This window comes from Terrapene carolina, unplaced genomic scaffold, assembly GCF_002925995.2.
Source record: "Terrapene carolina triunguis isolate 2854851 unplaced genomic scaffold, T_m_triunguis-2.0 Scaffold21, whole genome shotgun sequence".
Lineage (NCBI taxonomy): Eukaryota > Metazoa > Chordata > Testudines > Emydidae > Terrapene > Terrapene triunguis.
In genome coordinates, this window is record NW_020664372.1 from 30,356,922 (window position 1) to 30,382,230 (window position 25,309).

Consider the following 25,309-nt stretch of genomic DNA (forward strand, 5'->3'; position numbering starts at 1 on the left):
AACCAATGTATAGAAAGGATGTGGAGAAACTGGAAAGCATCCAGAGGCAAGTGACAAAGATGATCAAAGGGATGGAATGCAATTGATATGAGCAAAGGTTGAAGGAACTGGGTACGTTTAGTTTGGAAAAGAGGAGATAAAGGGGGGATGTGATAGTGGTCTTCAAATACATGAAAGGCTGCAGACAAAACCAACACTAACAGGTTGTGTTCATCATAGTTTGAGAATACTTAAAGAAAGAAGAGGCAATGGTTTCCCTATCATGTTTTATTAAAATTTTTGTATGTGTTTGGTGTCCAAGAGACCCCCAAAGGCCTTGGAAATGTAGTACTTTCATTTTCCCCATTGACTGACATTGCAGGGTCTAACTGACCCCATTCCCATTTAGTGACTTTTTTTGCTACACATAACCACAGCGGGTAGGATGATAAAACCAATGTGGAAAGATTGATCTCCACCTAGTTTGTGAACTATCTATGAAGAGGCACAGGGTTGGCATGAAAATTCATAATTTACATTTTTGTGCACATTGGGATAAAACAGACCAAAACATAAAAACTTAAGATACAACTTCCAGTTGCTTTTGAGAAATCATGGAGAGCTGGGAAGAAATGGAAAGATACCATATATGTGATAGCAATCTTTGAAAACCAAATGAAGAATGAGCCTGACAGTTATTCCTAAATCCAACTTTGATCTCTTGAAAAATAATTCTACAAATACTGAGAGAAAAATGGCAAAACAGCTAGAGGATAAGGAATCTTGATAAGACTAACTTGATTACCTGTGTATTGTGTGTGTGCATGGATTTAAGGCACAATTCTGCTCCATTTGAAATCATTGGAAGTTTTGATGTCGATTGCAATGGGTGTATGATTGGAATCCAAACATGTAGATGAAGAGATTGTGATAGATGTAATATATTTAGATTTTAGTCAAATATTTGATAGTTGGATGAAATCCAACTCTCAAAATTGTCCAAATTGGATCTGAGCACTCTTGCAGAGACTGAGTTGTCTGAAAGTGTATAAATGAAGGATAGCAATGAATGGCATTATATTGAATCTCGGGAAGGTGGCTATTCAACCTATTAGTGGCAGGGATTAACATTAGGCCTAGGTTTAGTAAACACCTTCATTAATGGGCACATCATTACTGGAAATAAATTGAAACATTGGATGATGTTTGGACAAGAAAAACAAAGATGATCAGTGGATTGGATGGAATGGCTTGTGAGTGCAAATTTAAGAGCTATAATAAGAATTCTAAGTGACAAGGGCAGATGTTTATAAGAGTAAGGGGTGACTTGATGGGTTCTTTCCTACTCCCATTGAATTGTCAAATCAAAAGCTTCCACTGATGTTAGTGGAAGTAGGCTGTAGTCCAATAAATCTACAAAATATTTGAAGTGTGTAAATATCAAGAGTGTGAAGGAATTATTCAGAGTCGAACAAGTAAGTATAATAAGACATAAATAAGTGCAATATAAGGGAACATGTATGTGGATGTCAAAAGGGAAAGAAACTCTTGGACAATGAGATATTATATTGTTGTGTTCCCATGAGAAATGTTGGTAGTCTTAATATTTGGGACATTTAAAATTCCAAAAACCTATGTATTTTGCAAACCTAAAGATGCAAAAACAATAGGTGTTATTGTCTGATATGTTGCAATGTGGGGGGATAGTGCTATATTAGTTATGTTCTACCAAAGTCCAATATGTTGGAGTAAGGATTTCTCTACATGTAAAAGTACCACTTTAACTATACCGATATGCAGTTATACCAGTATCAAAATGCCCATACTACTATTCCTGTATGGGGAATAATCTATACCAGTGTAAGGAATATTGATACTGGTATAATTGCGTCCACAGTAGGGGTTGTATCAATATAACTGTTTCAGTAAAAAAACATATCCCTTAGCAAAATAGTTATGCCAATATGAAATCTGTGTGTAGACCAGGCCTAAGTCTGGGACAATCACAATACACTCCCTGGATCTCCCTAAAGCCCTCTCAAAGAGAAGATATTTACAGTATCACACATGACTATTGCAGTGAAAAAAATCTTTGGATTTTTTTCTTAAAAGAAATAAACTGGTTAGGAGAAAAGATAGTGTCTGAGTTAGATGTGTTAAGGGGTCAAGGTCTTACTAATGTTCCCTTCACCAAAAATTTTCTTCATGGCCTTGCTCACAGATTTACAAATCTGATTGTTTTGGATTAATACATACATGCGCAAACTTCCAAATGTGCTCCATACCATCCAATATAGTTTTGTTTCCTTTGATACAGTCTGTCAAACCTATTCGTATGCATAAAATCCACACAGCTTGATGGTCTGTGCTGACAATTAGCACCCAGCTGTTAGATAGGGCAATAGCTTGTTATCGTTGAAAATCTTTAATACAAACACTAATGGATTGCTTGCACTGTTTGTAAACCAATTGGTGTAAACTTTACATATGCTTTGTATGATATTGGAGCAAAAAAAAAAAGGACTCCACTCACGTTGGTGTAAATCAGGAGTAATTCTATGGAAGCTACAGGAGTTATATTGTTGGAGAACCTGTGTAAATCATAGGAGAATCAGACAGTGTATAATCCTTTCAGCTGAAAACTTGAATGGAATGAACAATTATTTTAACTTCAGCTGTTATAGAAAGAGCTGGCAAAGGAATCCAGTCATGATAACTGAGTTTGTTAACTTGGAAAGTCATGAAAAACCGTCAATGGGTGGCAAAGGAGACATCTGTAGATTGGAATTTAAGCTGGAACAGGGTGGGAAAATGCTACCACAGAGAATGGGTTGTTCTGATATCTTATTGTTGTCTAAGATAGAAATGTGTTATTGCCCATCATTTAATGAACATGAAAGAGAGAGCTTATTAAATTTAAAGTAAATTGAACGAACATGGTAAAATTCTGTGAATATCAGAAGCTTTACATTAAGTTCTATTTGAATTTATAATAGTATATATATGATTGTGACAGAAATGCTTGTCTAGCCATTATAGAGTTGGAGATGGTAATACATGGTAGCAGAAAAAGGAAGATCCATTAATTCAATCAATGCACAAAGACAAAATACTGGTAGGTGTATGGGATGAGATATCTAATATAACAGTTTCCCGCACTGTGTCCTCATAATCGTTCTGGTCAGAGTTTTGTCAAAGGAGCAGCTAATCCAAAAAGAGAGACACAAGTGAGTGATTACACCCTTTACAAAGAGAACAGTGTGTGTACATACACATGCAGTAATGTTGCCTGAGATAAATGTAATGTATATCTCTTTCTCTCTACCTCAATCAGGATGTAGTCGAGGTAATTTTACATCTAGGGTCCATGTATATAGACACACAGTCTCTAATTATTTATTGAAAACCAGCTATAATACAGAATACAATAAACTCCCAGAAAGGGCCTAATATGACATATGGAAAATATCCAGACTAACCATTTAGAGTATATGTCTGATGTAAGTTTCAAATGCAAATTGTTTGAGTCTATTTAGATAGTAAATCAATATGCATCAGCTTGTTTTTAAATCCTGTTTCTCACAGACTTATCCAGAATCCATATTTGAAATTGCCAGCTTCCTTTGCTGTATGCATACCTCTTCTACATTCTGAGAAGTGGGGGAGGAGGGGAGAGGGGACTTTGGCCACCATAACGGAACTCAACTTTGCCAAGTAAAGCAAAATCCAACCTTGTTATCTCTTTGTAAGGAGATCAGGTAATTTATCTCCTCTCCCCCCATTCTCCAGGCGTTATGGAGTGAATTGCACTAATCACAGGGGCTCAGGAGGAAGACTGTCAGTTGGTTATAAAATGGGGTTGGAGCCCAAGTCAGTGAAATTATTCTTTTTTAAAATAGTTTATTTTATTGTTATAAAAGAACAAGGGAAACATCATGCAGCCGTTATTTCTCCTGATTCAGTCCAACAGTTTACATCACAATTTTAAATTCAGGAAAATCAATGTCTCAGTTACACTGAGGCCATCCGCATCTGACTCTTGGCTGAATGGGATTTACAAGCTATAAGCATAGTCCTAGGAAGAATGGGGCAGCAGTTTTGTTTTATTTCCAAGACAGTATCCTAACAGAGATCAATGTTACTTCTACCTCCCACGATAAAATTTCTCAAAGTCAGTAAACACTGGAAAACCTCTTTTTTTCCCCCCCCTTTCACATCCACCATTCTCCAGGAGGTTCATAATTTGTATAATCTTGTTTCATGTGGGTTCTTTTAATTGATCATTTTCTTTCATTTCTAAATGCATTTGATAAAGGAAGAGGGTTTTTTGTTTGTATTATTCAAAAATTTAAAAAAGTTGCTTGGCTTGAGAAAATTTGACAGACATTGCCATAGATCGCTGTAAAAATCACATCTCAGTCCCAGGATTTCTATAACAAGAGATTAAGAATGAGTTTCTCAAAAAGGGTGTTCATTGTGTTAATGCTTGCTGTGAATAAATAATAGAAACATATAGGCAGAGCTTTGAAAGAAACCATCAGCAATAAGCGATATCACTAGTGGCAATCTGCTGCTATAGAATATATGTTAGATTAATAAGACAAATGGGAGGGATGATTTAGATGATTACATCTACTGATAACACTGCCTGAATCTTAAAATTTCTCTAAAACCAATCACAACAAATGTGCAAAGGTAAAAAAAAAAATCAATTCATTGTAGCTTTAGGGCTATGTTCATTAAAGATTTATGACAATTCTGGCTTGATTTCCTTGGCTTTTCAGGGCCTAAGAATAACATATGAAATCAGTATTCATCTGCACCACAGGGTCATCTTCATATAATTGGTACAACATGAAAATGGATTGGTGCTGGGGCATAGAAATAGTGCTGAGGTGGCATGAATGGGCACCTCAATTTGCCCCAGGCCCCGCAAGCCCTGGCCGAGAATCCCTTTCCTCACTCGGCGGCGGTCCAGGTCTTCGGCGGCATTTCGGCAGTGGGGGGCCCCTCAAAGCTGCCAAAGATGCGGAGTGACTGAAGGGCCCCCTGCTGCCGAAATGCCGCCGCTGCCACCATAGACTCAGAGCACCGCCCGGTGAGTACAAGCTCCCCCACTTTGCTCCAGGCCCCCTGGATCCTCTGGGCAGCCCTGGTCTCCATTAGAAAGCCCAGTGTGTGTGTTTACTCTGTACTGTCTGCAGCAACTTTGGCAACAAAATGGCTTCTGTCTTTTCCCATGGGAATTGTTCGTAGAAAGCTCTACAGCTGTTGTACATTCAGCATACCAAATGGATCTTACAATGTAAACATAATTAGTCAGACCTTCTGGTGCCCAAGAGATCAGAGATGCTATCTTCTTACAGATTTGCATGAGAAAAAGGGAATATTCCAGTGCCACATTAACACTTTCTCCTTGACACATTTGTGTGCAGAATCTCTATTTTAATTGTTGAGAAGAGAAAATTATGTTGGAAGATTGGAGGGTCAGAAGACTGCCTATCAGCTGTTTACAATTTGAAAAGAGTCTTATGGAAAACAAGACCACAGAAACCATGTATTCTCAAGTGCTCCTTCTGCCTTGGTGTCTCTTGTGACTGGTTCAGGTGTCCCTAAGGCCAATTTTGAGGATGGTGCATGTATTAACAAATGTTACATTATTTAACAGAAATCACAATGAAACTCACATAGGCATGTGGGAAAATGAATCACTATAGAAGGAAAGAACAGATTGCTTTTGATCTTGAAGATATTTGGAAGGTTTTGAGGGGAAATCATGTTTTACAAAAATTTTCCTTATAAAAATTATAACATACTCAGGAAAATAAAAGTGTCTTGCAATATTTTTGAAAGATGTATTATTGAAGTTAGCAAGCAAAATATCCCTCTAGATAAGCAGTGAAATTCTCTTCTGTGCTGTGGGCTGAAAGAGTGCATAAAATCTGGGCTGACCCTGTGTACTCGAATGAATTTCATCCAGAATGAGTGCATGTGGATTGTGGTTATTACAAAAAATGAAAGGAACATTATTTATATCCAGGAAAATTACATTTTCCAGTGAGAACTAAGATTAGCATCAGCTGAGGCAAGAAACACAATAATATTATCAGTAAAGTTCAATGGACTCAAACCCTGAGGTCTAGATGCATAAGAGTTAGATTGTTTATATGAAATGAATGTTGCCTGACATTGTAAAGTTGTCATCATTTACTTCTGTGTGTTTCTCCACAACAAAACAAAACAACAAACAAAAAAATCTGATCTTTGAGCCAGGTACTCAGGGAGGAAATGGGAGATTCACATGGCTGAATACCTCTGGAAAGATCCTTTTTAATCAAGTGAAAGTGAGGGAGATTCATTTTATTACCTTGATCAGCATTGTCAGATGCCTCTTGGAAAGGTGATGGACATGTTGAGTTGTATAGGGAAACGCCAACATCAAATTACTTTATTTAAATGTTTTTCAGAACGTATGTACTCTTTCTCCTGCATCTGTTATAATGAGGTTTTAAATTGTTTGGTATGTTCAGGCACTACTATAAGACAAATAATAAACATAGAATCAAATTATCTCTTGGGGGAAACTCCCTTGAAGTCAGTTGAACTGTGCTCACTTACATGCACCAAGCAATTAGACAAAATGTGAGGTCTCGTGGATTATTTCTGCTAGGAGAAGTAATTGATGGTGGAATCAGGAATTTCTTTCATGCAATCCTGTTGATTTACACTGAATGTACAAAGTCCTGTTTCCCTCAACACAGTAGGAATAAAACAGAAGACCCTCTCTTTTCTCACAGTTCCGAACCCCTTTACAGTCACTACTGAGCTCAAAAGCTCTCTCTACAAAAAACACACCCCTGACCGACAAAAGTTTCACTGACAAAAGTGTTGGTGTGGACAGTGCTATTTTGGTGGGAGTGCATCACCACTCATTGGGGTGGTTTAATTATGCCAGCAGGAGAGATCTCCACCACCAGCATAGAGCGGCTACACAGGAGACCCTACAGCGGCATGGCTGTAGCGGCAAAGCTGTGCCGTTGTAAGGTCCATAGTGTAGACATAGCCTGGCACACATATCTCTACTAATACAATACCAAACAAAACCCTTTTGTCCAGTGAGGTTTCATCCAGTTAAAACAATAGTCTTCAGTCCTACCACATATGTTTAAAGAATTCTATGCAGGATTGTCTCATAAAAATTGGTGGCTCATATTACAGATAGGAACACCACCTATAGTTAAGGTTGCCTAACACTTTCCATTATAAGACCCTGTTTTCAGTTCCTTTTAACTGTGCCAAACTTTAAATTTTTCAGGTTGAAATTTTCCAGGACAGGTGTCTGTCTCAAACTGATTTATTTTTTTGTTTTGTTTTTAAGTTTCAACTACAGTTCTTCAGCCATTTCCAAGAATGAGATTAGGGGAAAGTACATTATTGCACCCACGTTGAATAAAAAACCCACAATCTTATAATCTTGTAATTGAAAAGCTCCAGCACCTCCATGCTTTAGAACAGAGGGAGGGCAGGGGGTCACCTTGGTGCAGTGGTTCCCAAACTTTAACAGCCCGTGAACCCCTTTTACTAAGACGTCAAGTCTCACGAACCCCCTCTTAAAAATGAATATTTCCAGGGTTTTTCTCCTTTACCTGAGTATAAATTATAAAAGCAGTGATCTTGGAAATATAACATTTGTTTTTATGACATGCTTATTACACACTATTTATTATTAATTATCATTTATCATTACAGTATTTTTATTACATTATGAAAATGGCAATACTCTTCCAAGATCTCACTTTCGTAGCTTGTATCACTTTGAATAAGCCTGTTATAAGACAAGGCTCCTATGTTTCATCAAGGAGTATCAGATGTGAAATAGCATGAAGGTATTTAAGAAGCCAACTCAAAGAGTTCCTCCTACACAAGCATTCAGGTCTTGAGCAGTCCAGGCAAACAACGCACGTTACAACAAAGCTTAAGCTTGTTCTTCATAATAATTTTAAAAACAATACTAGCTGTCTATTTAATTTTAAAAACAGCAAAAAATATTCACCTCCCTTTCCATTTCTTATAAGGAGTCTTGAAGTTTAAATCGCATCTGTGTGATGGATATGCTTGATTTGATCTGCTTAGCTCTTGGACGTCCAGGGGCTCCAGGCTGCTGGCCCCGTGCTGCCCGGAGTCCCTAGGGACAGCTCTGTCTGCCATTAGGGAATTTTTTCCCAAGAACCCCCTGTAACATTTCGCGAACCCCCAGGGGTTCACGAACCCTAGTTTGGGAACCACTGCCTTGGTGTCAGAGATGGGCCTTTTGCTGTTCCCATTAAAATCCACCCAAATTTGTCTCAGTTATAAACTAAATGAAAAATCTCAGTTCACACATCCTTAGTAGAGACTTGTTAGTTTGGCGGCTAAATTCTCCAAAGATACCATCTACACTGAGCATGACCCAGGGGCTGAGCAGGACTTTCTTATAAAGGATAAGGCATCAGAACTGAGAACAGGAAGACTGTCTCTCCTGTGCTCTCAATGCTCCCCTTGCTGGTATCCAGCCAGTGTGAAGGAGAAGGAGGAAACAGCCTGACTGGAATGCAAAGAGTGAGAAGTGTGTGTATGGGGGGGAAATAGGCACAGAAAGGGAGGGGGCACAGAGCCAGTCTAGGGGGAGTGGATAGAAACAGAAGGGGAGCAGGGCCAGAGCTAGGAGATGTGGGGGCAGGGAGCAGTGTGGGGAGGTATGGATAGAAGCAGAGGTAGAAGTGGGACGAAGTCATGGGAAAAGGGTATGGATAGGAGATGATAATAATAGTGATTGTGTGTTCATATGTGTAATATATTTTAATAATATAGTGCACCATATCTTAATTACATCTATGGAGAACTGGATAGACTTGTTGGGACAAATAAGAAATGATCTCAGCATTTACTTAAAATCCTAATCAAATCTTGATTCTCTTTCAAATATGATTGGTTGACTATATATCTATATATTTCTTTTCAAGTAACTTTTAAATTCCTGCTTTAGGGCCTGTTCATCTCATCCTTAGCTAATATTCCCAGTAGCTTCAATAGGATTTCCATCATGAGGATCGGTTAGGTTGGCATAGTGCACCCACACAGTATATGAGAGTCAGAAATCTGTGCACCACTTATTCCTGCATTACTAGGGCCCTACCAAATTCATGGCCATGAAAAATGCATCAGGGACCATGAAATCATGGCCCACAGTCAGCAGCCGCCTCTCTCTGGCCACCCAGCTCCGAAGGCAGTAGCCCAGAAGTAAGGGTGGCATGGTATGGTATTGTCGCTGTTACTTCTGCACTGCTGCTGGCGGGGCACTGCCTTCAGAGCTGGGCGCCCGGCCAACAGCTGCTGCTCTCTGGCCACCTAGCTCTGAAGACAGTGCAGAAGTAAAGGTGTCAATACTGCAATCCCCCTAAAATAACCTTGTGACCCCCCCTGCAACTCCCTTTTGGGACAGGACCCCCAATTTGAGAAACGCTGGTCTCCCCTGTGAAATATGTATAGTAAAAGCTCACAAAATACCAGATTTCATTGGGGGGGGGGGAGACCAGGGCAGAATATCACTAGAGAATGTTGAGTAGGGATCTAATTGAATTGCACTGGGATGTTTATTCTTTACAGTGAGGTAAATCCTATTTCCTTTTCAAGAAAAGTAGAGGCTTGTCAGTTGCTTTTGTGTGTTGTGGAATGTGACAACTGATCCTATTTCAGGACAAAGAATATTGACCCAAACTACATGAGAGTTCACATCCACTGCCCTCACAGTCTTTGTGATGTGAGATCTCTGTAGTACTGCTGACTCTACAGAGCAATAATGAAGAAAAAGAAAGCAATCTAGATGGATAAAAACTTGAAGTGATTATTTTCTTTAATCTCATTTTTGTACATGAATCATCCACATATTTATGAACATGATCTGCTTAATGTGTATTTTTGTACTGGGTTTATGTCTGCAACAGCTATATACGTTGTTTGTGGAGTAATCTCTGTAGTTGGTTTCTGCTGAAAAAGCAATGATGGCCATTGTCATTATCTCTGCAGAGATTTCAACTCACTTTGTGGTCACAAGAATCACAGATGTTTCAAAGTGTTCCTGTATTTTGACTCACTGGCAGGAGGGAGAATCATGCATTAGAAGAGGCTGCCATTTTTGCCTTCAACCATGAGTCATTGATAAATGGAGCTGAGAAGTCATTACCTTGTTTCACTCAATTTTTCCACACAGTTAATTGCTTGGGCTGCTGAAGGTTGTTGTGGAGAGGGGGTGCCTTGAGAACCCAGCTTCACTTCTAATAATAAGAAATCACAGGGAGAGTTTGTCACTGGGATATGCTTTGTCTCTGTGACATACTTCCTGTGTCATATTGGAATATCACTTAGCATGTGTGTCACGCTGTCTGGAGTAGCTCACGACCATGAATGCCAACCTCAGGGCAGACTGTCAAAAAGCAGGGCAGACACCCCAAACTCGTGGTATGTTATATAATTAGATTTCACCAACCTACTAACAAATGTGAACTCCTGAAGCACTATAACAGTCTTACCATGGAGTCACAGACATTGGGCATTGGGCATTCTACTCTATCTTACCACCCAGGCAAGCTGGACTACGTGATAGATCAGGGATCGGCAACCTTTGGCACGTGGCCCATAAGGAAAATCTGCTGGCGGACCGGGACGTTTTTTCACCTGCAGCGTCCTCAGGTTCGGCCGATCGCGGCTCCCACTGGCCAGGGTTCGCCATTCCGTTGGCCTGAAATGGCAAACCGCGGCCAGTGGGAACTACAATTGGCTGAACCTGCGGACGCTGCAGGTAAACAAATCATATTCGCCAACCAGCAGATTTCCCTGACGGGCCACGTGCCAAAGGTTGCCGATCCCTGTGATAGATGGTCACTTTACACCAAAAATCACAGCAATATTCAGGTTACTCCCAGTTCCAAAGGGTCGGTTGCTTACCCTAAGACATTTGTACTCAGATTGCAAACCAAAGACAATATCTGTAACCAGTCCTGTAATTAACTAAAGATTTATTAACTAAGAAAAGAAATGAGAGTTATTTACAAGGTTAAAACAGGAAACATACACAGACAAATGAGTTACAGTCGTAGATTTTAAAAGGTAATAAAAGTTTCTATAATAAGCAGCATTGTATATTCTTTGAGGCTGACCCATGCCAACAGCATGAGGATCTCTTGCTTATGTTTAGGAATCTTTGCCCTTCAGAGTCCAGACAGCATAAAGAGACCAAGTTTCTCCTTGTCATGGATTTTTATCCCCCCTCAACCCAGAATCCAAGCTGACGGTATGAGTTCATGCACAGGCCTCCCTTTCCAGGATGGAGTTAGGAGTGCAATCAACAAGGTCTCTGTCCTTTGGTGCTACATAATCCCTCATTTGCCTTCAATGGACCATATTGTGTACCGGATGAACACTTTACCTTAATTACTGCTTCTTTTTCCTGGTGGGTGAGTTACACAGTAACAAAGATTTACAATGAAAACACTCAGTATAACTTTATACCACGGATACAGATATTATAAGTAAGATTAATACATGCAGCATCCTACAAGCATTCCATAAAGTCTAAACACACTCTTATAACACTAATATCTATTTTAAGTACAGTAACCCACAGGTAAGCCAGACCAGTTTCCAGCTATGCATTTGTCAGTGTTCAGCCATGGGGCCTTGGCATGACCTGCCACCTGGTCTGTCAGAGTCACAATGTGATTTCCAAAAAGTGCTCAGCACTGGCCTAGGCCTGCTCCCTTTGAAGTCAGCACTGAAACACCCCTTGACATCAGTGAGAGCAGAGTTAGGCCAACACTGAACACTTTGGGGAAAATCCCACTTTTAAGGACTATGTACGTCACTTCCCTCATTTGCAGATGAGGATTATACCTATATTGGAGGGCTGTAGCCTGTCTTAGTTCATTTTTGTAAAGTTCCTCAGATAGAAATTGCAACATAAAGGCAACTATTAGGTGGCTTAGACACTGAAGAGGTGAAGCAAGAAACTAAGCAGAGCATAGGAGCGGGGCGAGTGCCAGGAAGTTTTGGTGGTCTAGCTATTACAAGACTTCTGAACAAACTATACCAAGTGTGTGTGTGTGTGTGTGTGTGTGTGTTGGGGAGTCTAGGACTCTAGCAGCTGTAACGTAAGTATGTCCCCATCCCCCTTTGAGGGCACTCTGTAATGTTCGTTAGTACTGATAGGGACAAAAAGTCCAGCTTTTGAGCTTTAGCCCATAATGGGATGTGTTGTGTGGGGGAGGACGAGTGATCTTTAATCACTGGGCTCCTATAAATGAGAGGAGGAAGAAATCATTTGTGGGTTTTTTTCCCTTCATTCTTCCACTTTTGCCAAGTTTATGGCAAGTATAAATATGCTCCCTTATATTCTCCATTTTGCTTGGCAATTGTAACACAGTCCATTTAATCCACATTACTCAGTGTTCTGCTTTCCAGTTCAGTGGCAGTGCCAAGAACAACAGTAGAGTCTAAGAGTATTTAGTTTACAAAATTGTGTTTGCCAGAAAGCAAAGCCCATTTGCAATTAACTAAATTAAATGAGGCAAAAAAAAGTAAAAAAGCAAATGAGGACGTACGATGGTTTTATTCTTCAGGTTTGAATTTATAGGAGGGTTTAGATTGTCTGTTGATTTTCAAAGCCTGAAATGAAATACAGAGCAGAATCTGATGTTGTAACTGTCATTTTTTGATTCTTCCAAAATATATACCTGGATGTATCATTATAGGTGGAGCATATAACTGCTCATATATTTAAGGTTGCCTATCCCTTCCCATTATACATCCCTGTTTTCATTATAACGTTTAACTGTTTTAGCTGAAATTTTCTGTTTGGTGTCTGACTCAGAAAGATTTTTTTTTCTGGAAAATTTGATCAAGAATGGCTCAGCCATTTCAGAAAACAAAGCTAGTGAAAATTGCCAGTGTTTAAAAAAATCTACTGAGAAAACAAAAAACCACATCTGACCATTATTGAAAACCTCTAGTGCTTCTGTGGTTTGTAGCAGGAACTTCAAATTACATAGCGGGAGAGCCAAATTGTAAGTGTCCCATGGAAATCCACCAAGATCTGGCTAAATTATAAACCGCTTGTCAAGGCTGACTCTGTCACTTTGAGTGCAGAAGGTGGGGGCCGTTGAGGATTCTAAAAATTAATACTGGCCGCTCCGGGCTGGTATTAAACTCCCAAGGTCACAGCTTCTCTCTGACCTTGGATGGGTAGATGCTGCCAACACCCAAGTGCAAAAAAAAAACCAAAAAAAAAAACCCTTTTCCCTTTTGAGAACTCAGGAAGGAGTACTTGGAAATTCCTTCCGGTGGGGTATCCTCAAGCCATTTCACGCCCCCTCCAGGGAAGAGCTGAGAAAGAAAACAAAGGAAATTAGCTGTTGCTACAGCTAATTAAACAACGTATGCACAAACCTCTTAGGACACCAAAAATCCAATCCTGTTCTTAAAAAAGGTAAATTTTATTAAAAACAAAAAGAAAGAAAATACATCTGGAACTTAGGCTTTTGCTAGATTTAAAAATCCCACTTACAAAAATTAAACATCAAGAATAACCTTCTTGAGGTCCAGCTTAAAGGTTACAAGTAAAACAAAAGCATTTAGGGTTGCACAGAGGAGTCCACAAGCCAATAAGAAATAAACAGAGATAAACCTAATCGCATCTTGCTAGGCATTTTATGATCTATTTACATATCTGGGGTTCAAATGAGGAGTTTTAGGTATGATCTGATGATTTCCATACCTGACAAAAAGCTTTATTACCGAATAGTCTCAGCCCTGTCTCTGCTCTGTCCTCTCTCTCCAGAGAAGAACAACAGCCAGACAAAGGGAACGTTTTTTCCCAATTTTAAAAAGTTCTAGCCCTCCCGTTGGCTCTTTTGGTCAGGCGCCCACTCCCTTCCTTTTACCTGTGGACTTGCTTTACCTGTAAAGGGTTAACAAGTAGAGAACAACTACCAAGAGGGATTCTATAGCTAACTGGCTGGCTTGTTGTTCACAAAAGGGACACCCCCTCTCATTTATCACACCTCTAAAAAATACCATTTGCTCATATGCTGTAGAACAGATTCATCACTGGCCTGCTAGTTTTGTGAATGCTCCAATACACTTTGCACGCTCCCAGGTCTTGCTTGCCTGTCCATATAAGCATCTCATGCATTGTGGGAAGTACACTGAACTGGAGGCCAAGAGATCATGAGTTCACATCTTGCCTCTGTGACAGATGGCAATTTCCTGCAATATATTTGGGAGATCTCACTGTGTTAAGTTTATGTATCATTGTGCGCCAGGCATTGTATGCATTTCCATGGGGAAGGGTGACTATAGCTTTCTAGGAACTAGGAACAGTGGAGGTTGATTAGGCAAATTGACTGAGGTTATAACACCTCCAAGGAGGTACCGCCACTTGCAGAGGCTCAAATATACTGGTTCAAATTGGAGTCTCCAGAGACTACTGACAAATAAAGGACTTTCAGATAAATAGTCTGACTTTAAACTGACTTAGAGCCTTCTTTCTGATACAGCAAATGGACAGAACCTTCTGCCCAAGGGTGGGGGAAAGGGAAGATGGGATGCATCACTTGATTATTACCTGTTCTGTTCATTCCCTCTGGGGCACTTGGCATTGGCCACTGTCAGTAGACAGGATACTGGGCTAGATGGGCCTTTGGTCTGACACAGTATGGCCATTCTTATGTGGCAACCTTTGGCAGATATCAGACCTTCCAACCCTTCCCTAGTCCAAGGTTGGAGTTGGGGTGGCCTCTGTTAAGTTTTTTAGCATGTGCGTAGGTTATTTTATTTTTAATATCTTTTCTTTGCATTGCTTTCACCTTAAGAATAAATGTGCTTGCTTAGAAAGCGCTAACTGCTGGCAATTATGTTATTCATAGCCTTCAAAGAGTTAGCAGTGCACAGACCTTGGCCTTTTTAGGCAGTGTGGCTTGCTGAGAATAACACAGCAGGAAACTGTGCAGCCTGGAAAAACCTCAGTTAGGAGGGAGAGAGATGTAGGTCTCCACCCAAAAGAGGTGACTGCTGGGGAGCTGGGAGCCTAGAGTGGGTGCCCTTACTGGACCACAGCGAGTTCACTGTGAAACTGTGACAGCCTCTTTCAGTGACTGCTTTTAATATTTCTATGCATTTCACAATTCTTATATTGAGTGAGGCACAAGCTTCAGTGCAGAGCAAAAGGGGGGGATGGTTTGCAAGTCCCCTGTTCAGGGGCTGAGAGCCATAAGAGCTGTCTTAACTTGTGCGCTCCTCTACTATGGGCCCATCATACCCCCGATCCGTCATATAACTTCTCTTGGACCAGGGCCTCCTGATGAGAATGTGGAACCAGCTGTGCTTCTATAGAGGACCTCTGTGCTGAGGGTATTTCTCAGGGGTGAGGTCATTGTGGACTTCTTATGCCAGTTAGCCAGCACAAACAGGGTGAAATCCGCTGATGATGTCTTGGCCTTTTCATTATTCAGTCGTGCCCTGGAATGAACAATAATATAGTGAATTAGTCAATTCCTGAATTCCAAGTGAAAAGGTTATAAAAACCATAGAGATCAAGGAAAAAGAATAAAGAATTATCAATCCTGACTGAGCACCAATATGCAGGGCTATCTTCTGTTCTGAGTTAAATGCCTGGGTTCATTTCAAAGGAGTTTGTTACATGTAACTGTGAGCAGAATGTGGCCCCAAGTATCTTTTCAGGAATTATGCAATGTCAGTGATCAGACAATGTGCTGTAGAGGTTGAATGGAGTGCACTTCACCAAGCTGTGGCATTGAGATTAATTTCAGGCAATATAAGTTATGAACACCAATCTCAATCATTTAGCGAAAGAGCCTCCAGGTCTCGGGGAACTCTGCAAAATACAATAAAATCAGTTAACTGTGTTCTGCACTCACATGAACATGGTCTAATCAGGTGACTTTAACCTTGCTATGGAATATCCTGTGTTCAGAACTACAGAAACACAACCACACTCTAAAGCAAGGGGTTCTCAACCTTTTTCATTCTGAGGCCCCCTCAACATGCTGTAAAAAACTTCACGGCCTACTTGTGCCACAACAACTGTTTTTCTGCATGTAAAAAACAGGGCTAGCATTAGGGAGTATCAAGCAGGGCAATTGCCCGGGGCCCAGTCACATGCCACAGGAAGCCCTGCGAAGCTAAGTTGCTCAGGCTTCGGTTCAACCCCGGGTGTGGGGGCTCAGGGCCCCAGGCTTCAGCCCCATGTGATGGGGATTTGGCTTTCTGCCCTGGGCCCCAGCATGTCTAATGCTGATCCTGCTTTGCAGATTCCCCGAAACCTGCTTGTGGCCCCCCAGTGGGCCCCGGATCCCTGGTTGAGAACTACTGCTCTAGAGAAGTCCTTGATATTGCTCATAGTTAGGATAGTTATCAAAGGTCCTGAACTGCCAGACCTAGCCATTAAAATAAATGAGATAGGAAATGCTGACATGATAGTTTTACATATGTTATCTCAGAGGTTTGCATATATTATTAAATCTGTTAATGAAGATGATGAAAAATCAGGCTATTAAGATCTCAATTCTGAGTGCATTGGTGCATTAATTCTTTCTCCTTCTCTTTTCTTTGATATTTCAGTGCTACGGCTACTAAAGGATGGTGCAGACCCTCACACTCTTATTTCCTCAGGAGGCTCCTTGCTCCATCTGGTAAGAGTGATTGAAGATTAATGTTAGTGACAGTGGATAAATATGGCAAGATTCTGAGTAGCATATTGGGCATATTAACAACAAGAAAGGTTTATCGGTAATTTTTTATCTACACTGAGCACCACGGTGATTATAATTGCATCCAGCTGTGCACGTGAAATACATGGTGGCGTTCAAAAGGCTTATGTAGGGATGCATCATGTAGTAAGGATGCATCACTAGCAAAATCCAGTTAGATGTTTTCGGCATAAATTATCTGCACAGTAAGTAAGAGCAAAGGAAAAATTGCCTGCTTCGTAGGATGGAGAAATGCAATATTTTAAAACCTTCACAGACTAGAAAAAAGACAATTTAACCTTCAGTTTAACTGATGTCATTCCTTCCTTTTGATTTTTTTCAGTGTTGATTTCCTACAAATGGAAATCTAACACAGTATCTGCATTTAGATCACCATAGTTATTTATATTTCAGATTAAGCGATTAAAAGGGAGCAGGTTTGTGTTTACCATGTAATTAAGGGAGAGAGAGAGAGAGAAATACAGCAAATACACTGGTGTTGGGTCACTTTTAGTTACTGTGAAGTACAGGATGGCAATTGGGGACTCACAGCAGAGTTGTAAGAAGCTCTATTATTTTATTTTGCTGTGCCCCATCATACATACCATGTTTTCTATTATGACCCACATAGGTTTGCAGGGCACCTGTGTTTTGCTTTGAGGGGTGGGTCAAATGTCCCAATGCTCAGGAGAATATGACAAGTTTTGCCTGTTTTGAACACAAAATGGTTAATTTGCCCAGATTCTTTCAGAAGTTCACAAATATTAATGAAACATTCATGTAAGCCTGCCTGGTTTTCTATTGTGTTTAAAAAAGCCAATAAAAAACATGCCCCCAAATTAAGGGCAGTATACTTGAAAATCAGAATTTGATCACACATTTCTACTGCTAGCAAACCAAATAAATCCAGTGGAAGCAATCCCATGATTACTGCTGCTACTACTTTACATTCAGACAAGGAAGTTAGTAATTTGTGTCTCTAATACCAAAATAAATCGTATTCATCTTAATCTACCTTACAGAATGTACTTGATCCACCCCTGCAGATGTAGTGCCTTTAAACTACATGGGGGTTCTGCCTGTGGGATGCAGCTGTAGGTTATATCTCTGACTGTACAGAACCCTGATGCCTCCAGCTGAGTGAAAATCAGAATATCTGTCCAGTGGGCAATTCCAATACTGCAACATTTGTTTTCGTCCCAAACCTGCACAAAAAGTTGAATTTGTCAAAAATTTTCAAGGAATGGAATATTTAGAAAAATTTCGATTTGGAAACAGTGAAATGTTTTATTTTGAGTCAGTTCAACATGAATCTATGCAAAGGGGAATCTGCATTGCATCATGGCAGATATAATCTGGCCAGAGAGCCTAGTCCATAGGAGAAAATGGAGGCCTTAATGACAATGACAATGACAATGAGGCCATTAGCCACTATACGAAATGCAGCTTAATGATGAATTGACTAAAAATTAAATATTTTGGGTCAGCTCAACAAACTGAAATATTCCAATTCGTATTGAACCAACCCGAAACAAAATATTTTGTTTAGATTTTCCCAACAGAAATTTGAAAAATTTCAGCAAAATTGAAACTTTCCCACAGAAAAGTTTGATTTTTGTGGAAACTACTTTTTCTGTCAAAAGCACATTTTGACAGAAAATTCCCAACCAGCTCTAGTGATGTATAGCACACACTCCTTTGCTTCCCTGGCCAGCATCATTCACTTTGGTGCTGGCTGGAAGCAGGGCCTGTGGTGGAGCATGGGCTGAAGGTGACATATGCTACAAAACCCCATTGTCTTATGATATTTCTGCTTGAGAGAGCTCTGCAAAACCTAAGTGGCATTAAATGATTCAAATTTATGCTGGATTTGAAAATATTTTTGTATTTATTTGAGCATTGACAATTTTTGCTTTGTCGACATAGAGGACCACCTGCCTCTGTGTGCCACACGAAGTTCACAGTTTAAAGGCCAAATCGTGTGTGTGCAAATAATGCCTTTAAAATGCATAGGGTTCTACTTGTGTGAGTAAGAGAGCAGGATCCTTTCTTATACACAAATAACACAGTCCAAACATGATGTGCAGGACAAAGGGACAACTTTAAGCTTTGGATTTGTTTTTTAGGAGTGTTCTGTATAAATGATGGGTTATCACTGAAAGGCCTTACAGAAGAAGAATGCTTTAAGGGGAGAGATGAGTGTAAACAGACAATATGACTCCTTAATCTTTTCAATTTTCAAATGTAAGGTCCATGAAGTAAGAACCAGAATATCAGCCAACATGTACCTTGCCAAAAACATCATTTGGAGAATAAGAAAAAGATTATTGAAAAACAAGTTTTCCCACAGTTAATTGGTAATCTCTGTGATAAATCAAGAGAGTTCAGTAAATATTGTACAGCACTTCTTTCTAGAGAAAAAGATCCTACCTTCTTTGAAGTCAGTTGCAAAATTTCCATTGACTTCAGTGAGGTCAGGATCTCACCATAGGTATCCAGCCTTCATGTTCCCTTATTCTTGAAGGCTGTGAGTAGCTCCGGGTCAGCTGCCATAGCTGTTGGCCATTAGGCTTAGTTCTAACACATCTAATTTAGATACTTGGGCCCAAGTTTGTTACACAAACGTAACCTTGATTAATTCAATATGGCTTCACGAGTACAATAGAGGGCAGATTTGGCCTCCTAAAAGTATACTACTATTTCAGTTTGGTTTGGAGAGACATATGTTTCCCATTTTACATATATGGAGCACAGCAGCATTATCACACTGGCATTTTACAGGTACAGTGTAACCTTACTAGACTCAAGTCTCTGACTCTGTGATGGAATTCCAACTCCCTTCCCAACATAATTTTACAATTTTTAGCCATTCTTGTATGCTGTTGCCTTGTATCCTAAACCCATGTTGCCTATCAACCAATGCAGTGCTGCCCATCTTCACCCCATTCATATTGGTTGTTCTTGTGTCTCATATCTCAGAAGACCAGAAGAAAAAGGAGAAGAAAAAAAATTAATTCTCTTCTCTGGCCTTGTGATACTGTTGTTGTCCTTACTCACGTGCCCCTCTGTGATTTAGGAGTCACCAACAAAAGTTCTAGGCCAAGATTTTCAGAAGTGATGAGTGTTTTGGATATTCCGACTTGAGGCATCTTAAAGGAGCCTGAAATTTGAAAAGTGTTGAGCAACTGCCCTCTTAAAATGACACCCCTTTAAGGTGTGTGAAGTTGGGCACCCAAAAATATGAGTACCTCGAAATTGCTAATCAGATCTGAAAATCTTGGCCCTAGTTAACAGCCACAAAGCAGTGTGCCTTGTAAGCAAGCTGTCCCACTCACATTTTAAAACCAAAAGAGAACCTTCTCTAAGGATTTTAAGTTACTCTACATGGCAACTGGAACATTCTTTTTAACTGCAGAGCTCAGTGAACTGTCTTTTAGGTTTTTTTAGCTTAATGCATCATGCCTCATTACATTCAGTAGGTCTCGTGGGGCCTGTCACTACCTAAGTTAACACACAATTCCAAGAGAAGTGAAAACTTCATGCAGGGAGAAACATGATATATTGTAGAGTATGTAAGCTACTGACTTGGTTTCGTTAGTATTGTTAATTCATTTACCGCCAAATCCTGATCCCATTAGAGACAATGGCAAAATGTGCATTGATTTCAATGTGGCCCAGATTTGACCCTCTTTTAAACACAGTGCCAATACATCTGGGGATCAGTCATGCTACAAATAAAGCAGCCAGCTTTATTTCAAGATTTTTTTAAAAATAGTAACTTGGCATTTATTTAAAGATTTGCTCACTCAGGCCTGGTCTACACTGGGGAGGAGGGGGATCGATCTAAGATACGCAACTTCAGCTACGAGAATAGCGTAGCTGAAGTCGACGTATCTTAGATAGACTTAGAATCACTTACTTTGTGTCCTTGCGGCGCGGGATTGACGGCCGCCGCTCCCCCGTCGACTTTGCTTCTGCTTCTCGCCAAGCTGGAGTTCAGCAGTCGACGGGAGAGCAATCGGGGATCGATTTATCGTGTCGATACTACACGCGCTAAATCGATCCCCGATAGATCGATCGCTGCCCGCTGATCCGGCGGGTAGTGTAGACGTATCCTCAGATTGTTTATGTAGCAGTTTTTAAAATTTAACAGGATATAATCTGATTTATGTAAGGGAAAAGGATGATCCTTGTGGATTCTTTGCCATTAGCATGAGGAATCTGCTCACTCAAGAACTGAACTAAAAATATATTTACCATAAAATGTCATTCAAAAATGACTTACAATATAAAACTGTTTTATTTCCTTTTTCCTCCGTGTCTTCTCCCCACTATTCCAAAAAGTGATCTATTTCTTTAATAAAGGCTGTAGAGGATGCTGAATTAAGAGCATTATTCACATTTTTCCAGGCTGCCATATTAATATGCTTTAAACCAGCAATTGAGAGTGGGACTTTCAGAAGTACTAAGTTTTGACCTAACTCCCATTGACATCAATGGTAGCAGAGTTCAGGCCCTAAGCTTTTTTGAAATTACCACCTGTAGTGTCCATTCTTTTGGGAGGCACAGAATTGTTTATTTGGCATGCCCAGTCATTCAACCACCCTCTCTAACAAGGAAGCTAATTACAATTGCTGATTTTTGTTGTGTGAAGTGGACTAAGATTGCCAATTCATTTCACAAAGGCCACTGAACAAACATCAGAGTGCAGTGATTATTTTATTTTTGTCACTACACATCTGGGCTGTTTTTAAACCCTGATGAACTAGAGGCAAAAGATGTTGTAGCCCATTGTTTATGCCTGGAGCTGTGCAGTCCCATCTGTAATTTGTTCTGTATGAAAATTCTTAGGAAAGATCAGAGCCCTGGTAATGATGTAATTTAATCAAGGGTAAATCCTGTTCTCTGTGTAGCTGTGGAAAGCCAAGCCTTCTGTAAATTTGGTGTAGTTCTGTTCTCTGGGCAATAAGGAACCTTGTGGATCCTACACTAAGAGTATGTACCCCCTGCATGTCATAGAGTTTATTTCCATGGATCCATCAGCTCCCTGCAGAAATGGAAGCTTAATCTTCAATACATTATCTGATCACTTTCTATGTTATGTAGAGAATAAACACAAACTGAAAAAAGTTCGTTGATAAATTCAGTTGTACCTTGAGCTAAGCTCTGTGCCTAATCTTCTCTTCTCTCTTTCAGTGTGCTCGTTATGACAATGCCTTTGCTGCAGAAATTCTGATTGACAGAGGAGTAAATGTAAATCATCAGGATGAGGATTTTTGGACATCAGTGCATGTAGCCTGTGCATGTGATAATCCTGATATTGTCCTGCTACTGTTAGTAGTAAGTAAAAAAATTCAGTGCATCGTGTTCTTGAAAATGAGACATAGTATGCAAAAGTATGAGATCTGAAATGGTTGTGTGAATGCAACATATAATATAACTAATCAGATCAGTGAGAAGAATATATCCATATGTCATGGCTTTTTTTTTTTTTTTTTCTTTTTTTCTGAGGCCAGGTCTATGGTAAGAGTCTATGGTAAGAAATTTTTCAGGTCTGTAAAGTGACTACAGTGTAAATGTCATGTCAAGGGTTTTTTTTTGTTTTTGTTTTGTTTTGGTTAGGAGATGATGTATCTGGATAATAGGTAAGTCCCAAATGGGACAAGCAGATGATTTCCTTTCTCTTCTCCCCATTGCTTGCTATTAAAGGCCAAGCTGGCAGATAGTCCTATCAAAATTGTTTCTCAAAAGCAAGAAGTATTCTTAGGATTTAGTTACACTAAGTATTCATGAAGAGATGTCTGTGAATTTGATGAAAGTAAGAGCAATTTAATATTGATCTAACCAACTTTGAATCTATGAAAGAAAGAATGTTATGTATAATAAGTATAATAGACACTACATTCAGCCTATGATAGATGAGCACTTTATTCTTGTTAAGCCTTTTCTATTTCTAAGGTCTGATCTGAGGGCTAGTCTACACTTACCGGGTAGTTGGACGGCTGGCAATCGAAGTTCCGGGTTCGATTTATCGCGTCTGGTCTGGACGCGATAAATCGAACCAGGAAGTGCTCGCCGTCGACTGCGGTACTCCAGCTCAACGAGAGGAGTACCGCGGAGTCGACGGGGAGCCTGCCTGCCGCGTGTGGACCGCGTCTGAACCGCGGTAAGTTCGAAGTAAGGTATGTCGAATTCAGCTACGTTATTCACGTAGCTGAATTTGCGTACCTTACTTTGACTTGGGGGGTAAGTGTAGACCAAGCCTGAGTCTCACCATATCATTTCTTAGAATCTTGGTGAGTCTTAGCCTTTTGTAATTTCTGAATTCATTTATGATTGCTGTTTTCCTCAAGTTATCAATGACATCTGACATCTGTTTATGATTGGTCCTATTAGGTGCAACATGTATTATGTATACTATTTTCTGGTTTTGTGTGTTGACTATATTATTATGTTCTTAAATCACAGCTGTCAGATATGATAGAGTGGGAGTTAGCCACTATAAACATTGTCATTACTTTTGCCAAATACTGAGAAATCTCTGGCAGATTGTATTTGCATATTTTGGACCAACTTCACACCACCTTAACCAGTATAGGATAGAACTGTTTGTTGTGTATTCCTCCTTGAGCATCCTTTAGTTTGAGAAGACCACTACATTGGCTAAAATTGAGAAGTTCATGTTGCAGAAGCAATGAGCTGGTTCATGATCTTCAACCATTTATTAGCAAAAACTCTGATTGTATCTAATGCTTACCCTTTCTCCATAGCCTGTTGTGTTGGTCTCTTCAAGTTGAGGGATCATGGCCTAAGACATTGTGAGCACATTGTACTGCTATACAAATAGATATGTATTTTCTTTTCTTTATGACTAATTTACAATATAAGTAAGGAAATCTGAGTCACAAACAGTCAAGAGCATCTATTCCCTGATGAAATGGGTTAAAAAAATATCCTATTCTCAATCTGTTTCATTAGAGAAATTATGTCTTTTTGAAGCAGGGTGATATTTTCCTTATTCAAGCCTGTCATTGCTCCCTAGGTAGGATTTTCAAAAATGCTCAGTATTATATACTCCTAATGACTTCAGTGGAAGCAGAGTTAGGGCAGTGTGGGGGGGAGGGATAGCTCAGTGGTTTGAGCATTGGCCTGCTAAACCCAGGGTTGTGAGTTCAATTCTTGAGGGGGCCACCTAGGGATCTGGGGCAAAACCAGTACTTGGTCCTGCTAGTGAAGGCAGGGGGCTGGACTTGATGACCTTTCGGGGTCCCTTCCAGTTCTAGGAGATAGGATATCTCCATTAATTAATTAATAACTTTTGAAAATCTCACCTCTGCACCCTAGGATTTTGCCTAGAACTGCAGTAGAATACAACCCCATTATTTCAAATCCAGTCTATAACCAAAGTACTTTTGCATACCACATCATCCGTATGCTTTGACCCCTATTGATTACCTACCTTGTTTTTCAAAAGGTTTTGCACGTCTTCTGAAACATTGCAGCATATAAGGCTGTCCTATGTGTACTATAGTTGCACAAAACAAGAGTATTTCTGTAATTATATATACACATATATTGGCAAATTCTGACCCCTTCCTATATACTCAGCACTCCTCAGGGCAGAATTTGGCCCACACTACATAAATCACTTACTTTTTCTCCCAGGATTGGGAATAATAAATATAATCTTGTAGAAGGAAATTGTTAGATGAGCAATAGTTTCTGAACTGTGACATAAATAATGTTTAGTAACATTTCATCCAAGTGAAAATGGAACTAGAAATTGTAGGGAAGCTTTTATTTCACATCCCCAAACCATGTTTGTGTGAGCTTCTGATATTAATAATTGCTTTGCCTTGAGGTTGGAGTGTTTCATGGTCTGTATCTAATGTGTAGCGTGGGACTGGATAATGTCCATATCAGTTGCAGGCAACTTCTGTTATGCCACAAATTTACAATGCAGTTAAAAGAGTAAACAACACTTCGTAAAACCTCATAAATTCCTTCATTTTGTTTTATTTTTTTAAAATTCCCTTTTGATTTATTTGACTAAGAAAACAATTGCAACATTTTCTCTCTTAAAGATTGAATATGCAGGATATCTACAAGTGGTAAATTCAAAGAGAATAGCCCAATTCCTCCCCACGATGGGCCAAATCCTGAAATTGTATCTTGTGCAAAAATGTAATAGAGGTCAATGGGAAACTTGCCCAAGTAAGGACTTCAAAATTGGGTCCTAAATAGAAAACAGAGGGAAAGAGGGCCAACAATTTTCATCATTGTGATTAAGTTTCTCAAGTCCCCTATATTGTACACTACATATTATACACAGCCTTGTGGGCCATATAAGTTACAAAAGTAGATCAGGCCACAAAATGGTTTTCCCATCCCATGGGATTTTGATACTTTGAAATTTTTTCCCATCGTGAATCAGGACCAAGTTGAAATCTTGAAATTTTTTGTGAACAGATAATGTGAACAAAATAGTTTCCTCAGAAAATTCCTGGACTGTGTACCAGGCTGTCCTATTC

The 25,309-nt window shown here is 39.7% G+C and overlaps 1 protein-coding gene across 1 annotated transcript in view; it reads left to right on the forward strand.

The window, feature by feature from the left end:
- MYO16 (myosin XVI) overlaps positions 1–25,309 on the forward strand; it is a 454,918-nt gene that overhangs the window by 22,410 nt on the left and 407,199 nt on the right. Inside the window, exons 2-3 of the mRNA XM_029913187.1 lie at positions 16,651–16,721; positions 21,975–22,118. Of these exons, the coding sequence (XP_029769047.1) occupies positions 16,651–16,721; positions 21,975–22,118 (215 nt within the window). The remainder of the gene's footprint in view (positions 1–16,650; positions 16,722–21,974; positions 22,119–25,309) is intronic.